Genomic DNA, 16477 nt, shown 5'->3' on the forward strand with positions numbered 1-16477 from the left:
AGAGACTACATCTTCAAGTCAATCAATACATATCCAACTAAGTTGCCAATGTCAAAGGTAGCCTGATTGCAATTCAGAAGAAAATGCCTCAAGGGCAAGGAAGCTATTACTTTTAAATGTTTGTAATGAGTTTTGTACTTTCATAGTAGATGGAGCTGAACTTCTGGTATTGATTAAAACTGAACAGTGTTTTAAGATGACCTGGAAAATTTATTTAGTATAAAAATACAATGTGTTCATGTTCTGAAAAATTCCAAAATATTTAAAAGCATATATGTAACACAAGGCACAACACTCATTCTCAAACTGGCAATTTCATTGACTGCAACAAAGTACTCTGCCAACAATCTATGGGTGTGCTCTGTAAAAGAAGGTGAAAGGGGAGGTGGAGGAACATTCTGACAGTTGTCCATTCAAACCACCCTCTTGCTCTGATCCTGCTGGTGTATTATATTTTGAGGTGCAGACTCACTGAGTATTTGAAATCTTAAAACCCATATATTGTCTCTTTTTGTTCCCTTTACAACTATTCAGCAAGTATTTATTGAATCCTTATATGGACAGCACTGTATTCAGTTAGGCATTATCAGAGAAAATAAAAAGGAATAGAAGATATAGTTCCTGCCTTTCAGGACAAGTTAACAATATATTTAAGGCAACAAAAATTATACAAGTGAAAATAATACACAATTGAATACTAAACTTAATTCAAAGAAAGAAAAGATGAGTAGGTATTAGTTATAGAGGAGGCAAGCTTTCAGCTGTCTTGAAGAATAGACTAAACATAAGTGGCCAAGAAGGACGAACTGAAAAAGCTGAAGAAGCTAGAAAGAGAGCAAGCTCTCTGAGTGGAGTGTCCTGCCCCTTTTGCCTAGAACACTCTTCTATGAGCTAAATCCTACTCACCCCTCCTTTCTTTGCTTTGCTTATTCTACGAAGCCTCCAGAGAGCCCGAGCTAGGTGGCCCTCCTGTATGTTCTCACAATACCCTAGTGTACACTTTTCCTTCACCCAAAGCACTTTCACGCTGTATTGTAACTGTCAGTTCATTTCTATTTCCCACTCAATTATAAACTCTGAGAGGGTAGAGATTAGGTGTGTTTTATTCACCATTATATCTCCAGTGGCTAATACCATCCCTGACACACAGAAGTTCAATAAATATTTGCTGAATGAATGAGAAAAAAGGCATGGAAAAAGACATGCAGAGAAATGGTGAGGAGGCAGGCCAATTAGAATAAATGGTTTCAACACTTGTATATTAAGTATCTGCTATTTGTAAATCTCTATGCTAATGCCAAGAATCCAAAATTAAACAAGATGTAGTCACTAAGCTGCTGTTTGATATGTTATTGAGACGTATTCTCCAAAAACATCTATCTTGAGCACAGGATTTAGACTATCTTTTCTGTCTAACAGATGTCTGTAAATACAGTGCCAAAATAAAAATGTTCATTTTTTAACAAGAAGAATAATGCTTGATCACTTGAGGGACATGAAGGCTTACTGTAGGAGGCATAGAAATGTCAAAAACTACCACACAAATACAAAACACACTGCAACTGAAAAAAATTCCATACAATATGGATGAATGCTATCACACATAGGTTCAAGGCATTAAAAGAACACAGCAAGAGCCCTAGCCAGTTTGGCCCCGTGAATAGAGTGTCAGCCTGCAGACCAAAGGGTCCCGGGTCCAATTCCGATCAAGGGCACGTACCTTGGTTGCAGGTTCCTCCCTGGTCAGGGCGTGTGCAGGAGGCAACCAATAGTTGTATTTCTCTCACATCGATGTTTCTCTCAGTCTTTCTCTCTCTCTTCCAACTCTCCCTAAAAATCAATGGAAAAGTATCTTTGGGTGAGGATTAACAACAAAAAAAGAACACAGCAAGAGATATTTAAATCAGAAAACAAGGAGGCTTCGAAGAGAAGACAACAATTAAGAATGAGAAGAAATTAAGTGAGGAAGAGAAGGAAAAGTCACTCCAGGCAGAGGGGGATATCATGTGTTAAACATGACACCTTGCATACCTGATGGGTCCAACAGGACTGTGGCCAGAGAACATGCTGTGGTGTCTGGGAAAAGGGGAGGAAGAAACACACTGAGAATCAAAGGTCTCCATAGGCTTAGCTAAGAAGCTTGAACATTAGCCTAAAAACTATGTGAAGGTATTAAGAATTGTAAGCAAAGGGGTTATTAGTTTTAGAAAGATCACTTTAAGTTAATTGTTATAAGTTATCCTCCAGCAGTGTTGACGATGAGCTGGAGAAAAATAAGACAAGACGAAAACAATAGTACATGTTTAAAGGGGAATAAGAAAATAGTGTACACCTTTAACTTAGAGTTTGGAATGCCTACATTTTAATTTGAAACCCAGTTGAAGGAAAGATAGGTTCGATGTAACTAGCAATACCCAGAGGGTGGTAGGTCAACTTGAAATAATTATTCTAGCCATAAATCACCTACAGGACTCTTTGTACTATTTGATTTTTAAAAAATTAACAACTTGAAAAGATCAACAAAGACATGTGATCAAAATTATGCTTGCCATGAAGCTGAGAGGACTACATAATGTGTTAAATTTGACATTCTCTTAAATATAGATCACAATCTCCCATAGAAACCCCACTGAATAACAGTAAACAGATTTTAAAAGATGTAGAGTGACTGTAAACAAGAGAGATGTGAAAAGAGGGCAAAATTTTAGTAGACAGAAAACAGATGCCAAATGTCTACAGGTGAAAACAACAACGAAAGGCAAGCCAATTCTTCCTGCAGAACTCCAGAAATGAGGGGTACCAGGTATCTCCTGAAAACAGGAGGACTGGAGAAAAGTCTATACTCTAGGCCGCTGCACAGGCAGCCAGGCAGCTGCTCTCTCCTCCCCAGCCAAAGACTAGAGAGAGGTTCATTTTCTAAAGACATGGAATCAGAAGCCCGACAGCTGAAGGTGGAACTGTTTGTACTGAAAACAGGAGCATAGTATGAAAACCTGCAGGCCGAATTGGTGAGGACATCCTCCTTCTCCCTGTGAGCTCCCAGAATGCTGCTGGTACTAGATCCCCAGGAGGAGATAGTTAGGATCTTTACAGTGCCATTGTTTTCAGCGCTTAAAAAATTGTGTGCCATCCTTATGGCACTTATGGCTTCTGATGAGAAATCCACTGTCATTCAAACTATTTTTCCTCTGTAAGTGCTTCTCTTTTGCTGCTTTCAAATTTTCTCATCTTTACTTTTTAGAAGTTGGACTATGATGTGTGCCTTGCCATGATTTGTTTGGATTTATCCTGTTTGAGATTCACTTCTTGAATCTGTAGGATTATGTCTCGCCGTATTTCTTCAAATACTTGTTAGCTCCCCCCTTTCTCCTCTTCATCTGCAACCCCAATGACATGAGTGTTAGAACTGTTGAATTTAGCCTCATAGGTTCCTGGGTCTCTGTTCATTTCCCCCCCAGTCTATTTCTCTATTCAGACTGGGGTAGTTTCTATTGTTCTATATTCAAATGCACTATTTTTTCTCTGTCCCATCCATTCTGCTGTTGAGCCCATTGAGAGGGGTTTTTATTCCCTCTTATTGTATTTTTTTGGTTCTAAATCTTCATTTGGTTTTTCTTTACACCTTCTGTTTCTTTGCTGAGACTTTCTATTTTGTGTTATGTGTGTCTGCAATTGCTCTCTTAAGTATTTTCATGATGGCTGTTATAAATCCTGTGAGATAACTAACATCTCTGTCATCTCACTGTTGGTATCAGCAGACTGTCTTTTCTCGATAATTTTCTATAGAAACCTGGACATTTTGAATATCTATCTATATAAAATAAAATGTAAATTACCATCACTCCCCTATGCCCACAATTGGGCCAGCGGGAGGAGCAGGGGGCGGGACTTGGGGTGGCTGGGGTAGCTGATTGGGCCAGCGGGACGCTGAGCTCGCGTCTGCACCATGGCTGTGCTGCGGAACAGAAGGGGCCTCTGGGGCAGCAAGCTCACGTCCCGCCGCGGACCATCAAAAGCAGGGGGGCTGGGTGCCTGTCTGCTCTGGCACCAGGCCTTTCAGAAGCCTCCGCCGAGTGCACCAGCGGACAAGCACCCAGCTCCCCCGCGACCGAAAGCGAAAGCGTGTAGGGGTCCCTACACGTGCATGATTCAATCATGCACTGGGCCTCTAGTCTATATATAAAAGGTTAATATGCTAAGTGTCCCTCCCAACTGTCCAACTGGTCGCTATGATGTGCACTGATCACCAGGGGGCCGATGCTCAATGAAGGAGCTGCCATGACGCGCACTGGCCATTTACAAAGAAATGGCACCATGGATCTGGTGCCAACAAAGCAACACTCAGCTTCCCCCAAGTGGGACACAGGCCCTGCCACCACCCCAGAGTGACACCCCACCAAATTGCAGCCAACGCTGCTAAGACCCCATGGTGCATAATGCATCCCACAGCCCAGCCCACCCTAGAAACAGTGGCTGTGGGCAACAGGTAATGACGTCATCACATAGCAACGCCTGGCTTCCTCTCCCTAGCGACTAGCCTCCTTGGAGTTTCTTCAGCCCAGGAACATGACTTGCTATATAGCCAGGTGCAAACATTGTACACTTTAGCCAAATGTCTGTGAAGCGTTTTCCCGTGCCTCATGTCATTTGATCTTCACAGAAGTCCTGGAGTAGGTAGATAGGAGACTTGGTGGAATCCTATTTTCTTTTCATTAGCCAGAAAACAGAGATTTAGAAAGCTTAGAAACTTGACCCCACTGAAAAGAAGAAATGGTGGACCTTGAAAATGACTTCAGGTTTTCTCACTGCGCAGAATATAGTCAAATACTGCTGCAGTTAAATATTTTACCCTTTGTTCTCCCTGCATGATCTACAATAATAACCTGCTTCGTGTTGATATTTACTGCTGTGTTGCTGACAATTACCTGATAGAGAAGTTGGGGTGCTTCATTGGGCTGGAAAAAGTTTAGCAAAATTAGAAGGCAGGTCTAATTAAGCAAGTTTATTCTATATATATAAAAGGCTAAGTTTGACTGGCACATGCACGATACATGTAACGCTCTCGCTGGTGCCAATCGCACGAGTGTGTTTGGATCTGTCGTTGTCGATGGTGAATTTGGTTGACACTTCTATTATAGAGAAAGGGCAAATAGCGATATTAAAATATTTCTTCTAATTAACTTCCTTTCAATGTGCATGAATCCGTGAACTAGGCCACTAGTTATATTATATTATGAGACTCTGGATCTTATTTAAATTTTTTATTTTAGCTGTTCTCTCTGGACATCATTCTGACAAGTTATAGTGAACTCTCTCAGAAATTCTTCCATCACTTGGACATCCTACCACCAGTTAAACTATCAATCCATATTCCTAACTCAACTACAAATTACTTATATATAAATAATCCTTATACACAGAAACATATACACACGCTATATATTCATATCTGTCACACATAAACACAAAAGTTTGTGCACCCACACATGCACAAACTTATATGAAACCACAGAAATCCACCCATCCTTCTCACCCGAGTATGGTGTTTCCACTAATTTCTATTTTCCCCTGCTATTACCACATGAAGATTATATGTAAAAGAATCGAAGGGCTAAAAGAAATCTTTATAAGTTATATAATGTAAAAATCCAGGCACTGGCTTGGTAGCTCAATTGGTTAGAGCATCACCTGATACACCAAGGTTTTGGCTTTGATCCCGGATCAAGGCATCGAATACAAGAATCAACCAATGAATGATTAAGTGGAACAACAAACTGATGTTTCTCTTTCTTTTTTCCTTTCTCTCTCTCTCTCTCTCTCTCTCTCTCTCCCCTCTCTCTCCCTCCCTCCTTCCTACACCCCCACGCTTCTTCTCTAAATAAAAAAAAAATCCATTCAATGCTTGAATTCCTTCTACAATATCCCCACCAATGATCCTTCAGCCTTTACTTGAATATCTCTAATGACATGAAACAAATAAGATATGAAGAAATCCAGTCTGTCTTTGGTCAAACCTAATTTTTGAAAAGTATCTCTAATCATTGGCCAAAATTTTGCCAACTTATACTCATTTAGTTCTATTTGAAGTCTCATCCCTTACTATCTTTCTCCCAGGAAAACCAGATATCCTAGTTTGTCGAAGATGTTGTTCTGGCATAATTAATATCCCTTTTCACCCCCAGATTTTAACAAAACATTATACAGTCCCTCTATACTGGAGAGCCCTCAAAAATATAAACACCGTGCATGTTTTATCAGTTAACCATTACTCATATTTCAGCTGTCTTGTATATATGATATGGAGGGCCTTCACCAGCCTTATCATTCTTGCTTCTGAATGCACACCAGTTTATTTATAATCCAAGAGCCCTATGCTTAAATTTCTTGTTGCATATATATGTTAATCCCAATTAAAAGACAGAAAGTCACTTATTTACCTTTGAATACTAGACCAAGATACAGCTTTGGAATTACTATACATCTGAGTAAAGACATCTGAGTGTCTTGAACAGTGGTACTAGGTAGCAGTCTCATAATATACCAGTAGGTATCACTCTATAGATAATATAGTACTTAAAGTTATTTAAGTTTCAATTCATTAAGTATTTATTGAGTGTCCATTATGTGCCAGGCATGCTTCTAAGTGTTGAGAATATGGATGTGAACAAGAAAGACAAAATCTTGTTCCCAAGAACTTAAGGTCTAGATAGTAATCAGTTTTATCTACTTTCTATATAAAAGTTTATAACTCCTATCCTAGGGAAATTTTGTTTTCCTAAGTTAATAGACAATAACACTCAAAATAACTCATAAAGAACAAATACTAAAATGAAAGAGAATCAGAGAAACTGTGTTCTGTATGGGCTAGATTACCATATCCTGTGTATTTTTTAGATATTTGAATTTATTCAATACTTCTCTTCCAAACTTCAAGTTTGTAAAATCCAAATTTTAGGTATTCCTCAGTACAACTGATAAAAATTTATATTTTTTAAAAATTCAAATTGTTTAAAGCTTACCTATTGATGCTCTTGCAAAGTAGAGACTGTTACACATTTTAAAAGATTACTTGCAAAACTTATTTAATTCCCAACCCTGGCCGGGTACTCAGTTAGTTAGAGAGCCATCCTGATACACCAAGACTGCAGGTATGACTCCCAGAATCAACCAATGAATTCAACAAATAAGTGGAATAAAAAAATCAATGTCTCTGTCTCTCTGTGTCTCTCTCTCAGTCTAGCTCGGTCTCAATCTGTCTCCCTCCCTCCCTTCCTCCTTCTCCCTCTCTTTCTCTAAAATCAATAAATAAAAATTTAAAATAATAATAATAATAAAAAGCTTATTTAATTCCCATACATAATTCCTTATCTCTACTTAAGAAAATTAAATGCCACCTTCTAAACATCAAACACAGGTTAACAGAGTAAAAACAGTAACAAATTATGCCTCAGCAAAGACTTAGGAATTCCTCCATTGTCAAAAGTTCTTAGTTGAATAAATCAGGTGACTTACTCATAATTAGAGCATAGCAATGAAAGGACACACTTTGCCAAAATAAACAAGTCTAAGAGGGAGCAGACACTGTATATCAAAAAAAGCTTATTTCCATGCCCAGAAATCCAAGAACCAGGAAACTACTCAATTCCTATTTTGCCTCTCTGTACTCTCAAACTGAATGTTCTGAAAAGCCAGGGAAAACATGGTTAAGGCATCATTTCAGCCTCTAAAATCATACTGCTTAGAATTCTTTAAGTTCAAAATTCAGTCAGATGAATTTGAGGAAAAGGATGCTTGTAAGAATTTAATAAGACACTGAGAGCTTCATGTAATATCCAACCCAATGTTCCTTTTGGAATACCTCAAACTATAAATTACTGTCTAAATTACCTGCGATATACTGCATATTGCTCGGTTTTAGCATGGAATCACATGCATACTTTAGAAGACAAGAAGTACTCAGTAAGTTACAAATGACCACTAAGGTGCTTCATAAAAGATGGTTAATGTAAAAAAGATTTAAATTAATGTACACCTTAACATTTAACTAAGGCATTTTCTTTGACTTTGAAAGGTAAAAGTAATGGTTGATCAAATATATTTAAAACACAGTTTATTATGTATAGTTTTTAAATTACACTTTTAAATTATCTAAGAGGCCCGTACTGGGCATGTTTAGCATATCTGAGGTGATACCAAACTGGGGGAACTCAGTGGCAGATATCTGTTATCTTAGTGTTTTTATTCCAAATATAAAAGTGTGTGTGTGTGTGTGTGTGTGTGTGTGTGTGAAAGGGGGTTAAGTGTATTAGAAAAAGCACAGCTTTTTAAGTCACAAAGATCTAGGTTTGAATTTCTGCACTACCCTAAATTAGCTATGTGATCTTTGGGCAAGTTACTTAACCTCTTTTAAACATCATTTTCTCACTAAGATGCAAATAACAGAGTTGTGAAAATGATTAAATAATTCGTTTTATATAAAATGCCTAAGATATGGTTTGACACATAGTAGGTGCTCAATAAATAGTAGTAATTGGGAGGATGCCATTTTGACTAATTATATTGACTACACCAGATGTGAATAACTACTGACTCCCAAGTTTTTGTAACTAACTAAGTATATCTTTACCCTGCTATAACAGGTTTAAAAAACCAAATCCCTACTCCACTGAATGCCAACAAATATGCACCTTCTCCTTTAGCTCCAATATATTTTGCATGACCTTACATGAATTGCTTAGATAAAAGCTTTTTCTCTTCTGCTTTTGTTATTTTAAAGTGCAGATGCATTTGAGTCATTTTCTCCTTTTGTTTCATATCCTTAAGATCCAAAGCTTCAAAGACATAATGTCAGCATGCAGTCGATTTATGACTGAACTCTTGAAGAGGCACTGAAGAATTACCTTGTCAATCACCCCAAGGACTCTGAAGGCCTTCAGCTCCTCGGCAGGGCTCCTTAGGTTCCAAGGGGTCCTTGAACTTAGTGATCCTGGAGGCTAATGGAAGATATCAAAGATTATACATCAATCAGGGAGGTACTTGAAGAAAGACTGCCTGCTGAAGCAAATGCCAGGCCAAAGGAAACTAAATTTATCATAAATCAGAGAATGGAAAGATGAAAGAAGTTTCTGTTTGTCTGTAATGTAAAATAAAATAAAAATCATAAAATCAAAAATAAAGAAAATCAAAAAGAAAAAGCAAGAAAAAAGTTGCATGTAAATAAATCATGATAACATTTTAAAAAGAAAAATTAATGAGCTGATAGTTTCTAGCGCAATAATTCAGTTCAAAACTGTACAACTATACTAAAACTTTATAACAATTGGATAACTGAGCCAACAATTAATACAGCCTTATATTTACCCCAGATCGCTCAAGACTAATTTAGAATCCTAATATATAAAAAGCCAGGGACTGTCACAACCAAAACAACTGGACGGACAACCAAACACAGGCTGCATGGGGCGTCAAGGCTGGCAGGGGGGTTAGTGAGGGACGACCAAACAAATGAACAGCAGGCTGCGTGGGTCGACCAGGCTGGCAGGGGGGTTAGTGAGGGACGACCAAACAAATGAACAGCAGGCTGCGTGGGGGTGACCAGGCTGGCAGGGCGGGCAGTTGGGAGCAACCAGGCTAGGGGGGGGGGGGCAGTTGGGGGTGACCAGGCCGGCAGGGGGGGCAGTTGGGGGCAATCAGGCAGGCAGGCAGGTGAGCAGTTAGGAGCTAGTGGTCCTGGATTGTGAGAGGGATGTTCGACTGCCGGTTTAGTCCCGATCCCCGGGATCAGCAGTCGGATATCCCCTGAGGGGTCCCGGATTGGAGAGAGTGCAGGCTTGGCTGAGGGAAAACTCTCCCCCGCCCCCCACATACATGAATTTCGTGCACCGGACCTCTAGTAGAGAACTAAAAACAATGGAAAAATAGATAAACTTGGGGAGTAAGGGCACATAAATCATTCTCTCTCTTCATGAAACTACATTCCATTAGTGTTATGTTATAAATACATGGTATGTATTTTAAGAGCGATTGGCAGATTCCAGAATAATTGCCAATAATAGTGAAAAAATTTAAAACTCCATCATATAAGCAATACTTATTAGAACTAAACTTGTTTAAGCTAAAAAAGGGATGATTTACAGGAGAAAGAAACATTTTTTAAATATATGAAAATATGTGATATGGAAAACTTAATTTGTTAGCTACAAAAAAGTCCAGAAAGGTCAGTGAATAAAGGAAAGCACGTATCAGTACTACGTACAATAAAGAATAATCCTAACTTCCCATCCACTGATCTTAGTTTTTCCCTATCAGTAAAGTAAGACATTACACTAGATAAACTCCAAAGATACTTCCATTTTGCATTTATAACCAGAAAGCAATGCTATATTAATCCTTATATTAAAATGGTGATGCTGCAAAAAATGACAGGAGACACAAAGTTTTGCTTTATTATATCTTCAGAGCAGGCCTTTTTGTTGTCAAAAATCTATTAGGCTATATAGGAAACATGTTTCCCCCATGAGTGGAAGATAAATATCCTTGTTAATCAATTGGCATGATTAATAGTTATTGAGACATCATTCTTGGTACTTCAAGTCCTCGTACTGACCAACATCACCAGACAGGAAGCTCCGTGAGAAGAGGAAATATGCCTTATTCATCTTTGTATTCACAATGCCTAGCATGTTAGTTGAAAGGAGAGAGGAAGGACAGAATAGAGAGGAAGGAGGAAGAGAGGAGCAAAACAAGAGAGAGGAGATTGCATCGATAAATTAGGTGTCATTTACAAATGGAAAATTTACTTGTGAAATTTTCTAAAAGCAGCAATTATAATTGCTCTCCGTGTTTTTTGTTTTGTTTTGTTTTGTTTTGTTTTGAATATATTTTTATTGATTTTAGAGAGGACAGGAGAGGGAGAGACAGAAACATCAATGATGAGAGAGAATCACTGATCTGCTGCCTCCTGCACATGCCACACTGGGGATCGAGCCCGAAACCTGAGCATGTGCCCTGACCAGGAATCGAACCCAGACCTCCTGGTTCATAGGTCAACGCTCAATCAATGAGCCACGCTGGCTGGGCTGCTCTCCTTTTTGTTTGTTTGTTTTTAGGTTCAGCAAGCAAATACTAATTTCAATATGCCAGAAGAAGCAATGTTGTATTTAAAAAAGAAGATATGCACCAAGAGGTCACCGGTTAGATTCCTGGTCAGGGCACCTGCCTGAGTTACAGGCTCTATCCCCAGTAGGGGTGTGTAGGAGGCAGCTGATTGATGTTTCTTTCTCATCGATGTTTCTATCTATCTCTCCCTCTCCCTTCCTCTCTTTCTAAAAGCAATAAAAATACATTTAAAAATTTTAAAAAGACAAATTTTTAAAAACACCTAACTTGAGAATGTTGGTGATAATAGCAATTGCACTGGATAATTGTTTAAAATTGATTTAATTTATACTTCTAAGATACGTTTCAAAAAATACTTATTTAATATTTCATAAGGTACTGAGCTAAAGGACATAAAAAATAAATAAAGCAGATACATCTCTACCCCCCTAGAAGCTTAAAATCCAAGATGAATTTTTAAGGATACAAAAATATTTAGCAGGGTACTTTAATAGACATATAACAGAAATAGTCTCTTCTATCTTAATTTACATCATTATCCCTCACCCTGCCCTGAGTGGAGTACTTACAAGAAGTTATTAAATCCCCATTTTACAGATAAATAAAGGGAAGCTCAGAATGATTGAGTGTTTGTGGTCAGAAAGAACAGTGGAAGATCCTAGTCTAGACCTCAACCCTATATGCTGTCTTCCTACCACACAACATAGTCTGACAATTAAAAATTCATTTCCCCCTCCATTATCAAGAAAGAATAAGGCACTGGCCGGGTAACTCAGTTGGTTGGAACATCATCCCAGTACACCAAAAGGGTGCCAGTTCGATTCCTGGTCAGGGCACATACCTAAGGTTGCAGGTTCAATCCTCGGTAAGGGTGCATGAGGGAGGCAACCAATTGATGCTTCTCTCTCACATGGATGATGTTTCTCTCTCCCTTTCCACCCCCCCACCCCACCCCTACTCTGAAATCAATAAATATATCCTTTGGTAAGGGAGGGAGGGAAAATAAGAAGTGCTTGTCGTTTTGGTAAAAGAAATGTTGAGGGAAGATGGCGACCGGCAGGAAGGTAGGGAGAGAGAGAGAGTGAGTGAGGAACCCATAGAGGAGAGTGTAGACATGTGGTGTGTGTGTGTGTGTGTGTGTGTGTGTGTGTGTGTGTGTGTGTGTGAGCTAGGGTCAGTTAGATTCTGCAGGTCTTCCAAGGGGCTGCCTAACCGGGCAGTCCTAGACGGCAGAGCCCCGCGCACAAAGCGGACACATCTCCGCGGCTGTTGCGGACGCGGAGACCACGCCATCTTGAGAAACAGAGCTGCCTGAGACTCGGATCCTGGCTTCTGAAACAAACCAGGACCCTGCAGCCACTGGGGACAGAGAACTGCTATCACAGCTTCAGACCAACAGACAACAAGAATCCAGACTTCCTGGCAGAATTCCGTGAGTCAAAGAGCCTATCCCCCTCCCCGCAGGCGCGCAGTCAGCGCCATTTTAACTGAAAGACCCGCCCCTCACCCAAGCCGCAGAACTTTGCGCAGGGACTCGCTCCCCCTCAGGGAATTTGGCGCGCGGGGGACAGAAGCAGCTCCCTGTTGGGGAAATCTGTCAGTGTGCACAGAGGGCTCCCCTTCAGAGAATTTGGGGGAATTTGGCTTGCGGGTCGCAGCTCCCCCTTCGGGGAATCTTGGTGCTTGCACAGAGGGGCTTCCCCTTTGGGGAATTTGGCGCGCAGGACAGACTCCGCCCCCCTTCCGGGACTCCGGGAGAGTGCACGGAGCCAGCTCACCTTCAGGAAATTAAGAGTGTGCGCCCTACCCGGTTTGGCTCAGTAGAGAGAGCACACACAGGACGCAGCTCCACTTCAGGGAATTTGGCACGCCGGACACAGCTGCCTGGGATTCCTGACTCACAGCGCATTCACACTAAGAGCCAGCGATCCCAATTGTTGGTGCATGCACACACAGGGACCCTGATTCTCAACGAGAAACCGCACAAGGCAACAGAGACTCTGACACTCGAGTCTTGGTGCAGAAACAGGGAAACTCTGACTCCTGGCACATGCTAAGGATCTCATTTTCGGCACATACCAACAGTGTGGTGCAGACAGGGCCCCTGATTCTAAGTGTGCACACGAGACCACACGGAACACTGGGGACACTGACCCTGGGCAAGTCTGGTTCCCACCAACCAAAGGCAGCCACACGTCCTAGTGTCAGAGCACTTCAGTGAAACTCGGATGGAGCGAAGTCACCACAGCACACGGCCCAGGTCCACGCAAACGGAAGCTTGAGCTTTCTGGTGATAGCCAGAATGGGGAAACGAAATAACTCACAGAGGAAAGAAAATGTGGAGTCGCCAAGAAAGGAAATCAGTGAAACTGAAGCTTGCAACATGACCGAAAAAGAGTTTAGAGTAATGGTCGTGGAATTTATACATCGGATGGATGAGAAAATCAACAACTTATGCCAGAATCAGGAAGAAATGAAAAGTGATATAGCTACAATCAAAAACACCATGGAAAGTTTCAACAGTAGTCTACAAGAAGCAGAGGACCGAATAAGTGAGTTAGAAGATCAGGTACAGAAACAAGCTCAATCTGAACAGCAATTGGAGAAAAGAATTAAAAAGCAGGAGGAAAGCCTAAGGGAGCTTCGGGACAACATGAAACGAAGGAACATACGTGTAATAGGGCTGCCAGAAGGACAAGAAGAGCAGCAGGGATTAGAAAATCTATTTGAAGAAATAATGACAGAAAACTTCCCGGATATGGGAAAGATAAAAGTTACGCAAGTACAGAGAGTCCCAAGCAGGATCAACCCCAAAAGACCCACACCAAGACATGTCATAATTTCAATGGCAAATATGAATGATAAAGAGAGAATCTTAAAGGCGTCAAGAGAGAGACAGAGGGTTACCTACAAAGGAACACCCATCAGATTGTCAAATGATTACTCAACAGAAACACAACAAACTAGAAGTGAATGGAAGGAGGTATACAAAGTGTTGCAAAGCAAAGGACTGAATCCAAGAATACTATATCCAGCAAGACTATCAATCAAAATTGAAGGGGAAATCAGGAGCTTTGCCGACAAAAAAAGGCTTAAGGAGTTTATCACCACCAAACCAGCAATGCAAGAATTGCTAAAGGGAATACTGTAAAAAGACGTAATAAACAGGTAAGAAGGATTACAGACACAAAAATAGGTATGACTACAAACAAATACCTTTCAGTAATAACTTTAAATGTAAACGGACTAAATGCTCCAATCAAAAGATATCGAGTAGCTGAATGGATAAAAAAACACGACCCATATATGTGCTGTCTACAAGAGACCCACCTCAGAACAAGAGACTCACACAGATTGAAAGTGAAGGGATGGAAAAATATCTTTCAGGCAAATGGAAATGAAAAAAAAGCTGGGGTAGCAATACTTATATCTGACAAAATAGACCTCAAAGTAAATGTCATAACAAGAGATAAAGAAGGCCACTTCATAATACTAAAGGGAGAAATCCAACAAGAAGAAATAATTCTGGTAAACATATACGCTCCCAATATAGGAGCACCCAAATACATAAAAAAACTCCTGGAGGATTTCAAGGGAGAGATTAATAGCAATACAATCATAGTAGGAGATTTTAATACCCCACTATCACCACTGGACAAATCCTCTAATCAAAAAATCAGCAAAGAAACAGCAATCCTAAATGAATCACTAGACCAAATGGAATTAATTGACATCTTCAGAACATTTCACCCCATAGCCACAGAATATACATTCTTCTCAACTGCACATGGGTCATTTTCAAAGATAGACCATATGCTGGGTCACAGGCAAAGTCTCTTCAAATTCAAGAAGATAGAAATTATATCAAGCATCTTCTCAGATCACAGTGGCATAAAACTGGAAATCAACTACAATAAATACAATCCAAAGAAATCAAACACATGGAGACTAAACAGCATGCTATTAAACCATGACTGGGTCACCAGAGAGATCAAGGAAGAAATAAAAAACATCATGGCAACAAATGACAATGAGAACACAACAATCCAAAATCTATGGGACACAGCGAAAGCAGTCTTGAGAGGGAAGTTCATAGCTCTACAAGCCTATTGCAAAAAACAAGAATCAATGGTAATAAATTACTTAACCCTACAACTCAAAGAGCTAGAAAAAGAGCAGCAAGAAAAGCCCACTGTAACCAGAAGGAAGGAAATAACAAAGATCAGAGCAGAGATAAATGACATAGAGACCAAAGAAACAATACAAAAGATCAACAAAACCAAGAGCTGGTTCTTTGAAAGGATAAACAAGATTGATGGACCTCTAGCCAGGCTCACCAAGAAGCAAAGAGAGAGGACCCAAATAAACAAAATCAGAAATGAAAGAGGTGAAATAACAACAGACCCCGCTGAGATACAAAGGATTGTTACAAAATACTACGAACAACTCTATTCCAACAAACTGGACAACCTGGAGGAAATGGACATATTCCTAGAAAAATATAACCTTCCAAAAATCAATCAAGAAGAATCTAAAGAACTCAATAGGCCAATAACTATGGACGAAATTGAAGCAGTCATCAAAAAGCTTCCGGCAAACAAAAGCCCGGGGCCTGATGGCTTCACAGGAGAGTTTTACCAAACATTCAAGGAAGAACTAAAACCTATCCTCCTCAGACTATTCCAAAAAATTCAAGAAGAAGGAACACTTCCAAGCTCCTTCTATGAAGCCAGCATCACCCTAATACCAAAACCAGATAAAGACAACACAATGAAAGAGAATTACAGACCAATATCCCTCATGAACATAGATGCCAAAATCCTCAACAAAATTATAGCAAATCGGCTCCAGCAGTACATCAGAAAGATCATACACCATGACCAAGTAGGATTTATCCCAGGAATGCAAGGATGGTACAATATCCGCAAATCAATAAACGTGATACATCACATAAACAAATTGCGAGATAAAAATCACAGTCATATCAATTGATGCAGAAAAAGCATTTGACAAAATCCAACACCCTTTCTTAATAAAAACTCTCAACAAGGTGGGAATAGAAGGCTCATACCTCAACATAATAAAAGCTATATATGATAAACCCACAGCAAACATCATACTCAATGGACAAAAACTAAAAACATTTCCCCTAAGAACAGGAACAAGACAGGGATGCCCACTCTCACCACTCTTGTTTGACATAGTACTGGAAGTATTAGCCATTGCAATTAGACAAGAAGAAGAAATAAAAGGCATCCAAATTGGAAAAGAACAAGTAAAGCTGTCTTTATTTGCAGACGACATGATATTGTACATAAAAAATCCGAAAGACTCCGTCAAAAAACTAATAGACTTAATA

The 16477-nt window shown here is 39.8% G+C and overlaps 1 protein-coding gene across 7 annotated transcripts in view; it reads right to left on the minus strand.

Moving 5' to 3' along the window:
* RPS6KC1 (ribosomal protein S6 kinase C1) overlaps positions 1 to 16477 on the minus strand; it is a 238026-nt gene that overhangs the window by 140393 nt on the left and 81156 nt on the right. For all 7 annotated transcript variants that reach the window (XR_008555068.1, XR_008555067.1, XR_008555066.1 and 4 more), the window contains exon 8: positions 8901 to 8993. Coding sequence is in view for 4 of the 7 variants with exons in the window: in XM_054711380.1 (XP_054567355.1) it covers positions 8901 to 8993 (93 nt within the window). In the remaining 3 variants the exon portion in view is untranslated. The remainder of the gene's footprint in view (positions 1 to 8900; positions 8994 to 16477) is intronic.

This window comes from Eptesicus fuscus, chromosome 22, assembly GCF_027574615.1.
Source record: "Eptesicus fuscus isolate TK198812 chromosome 22, DD_ASM_mEF_20220401, whole genome shotgun sequence".
Lineage (NCBI taxonomy): Eukaryota > Metazoa > Chordata > Mammalia > Chiroptera > Vespertilionidae > Eptesicus > Eptesicus fuscus.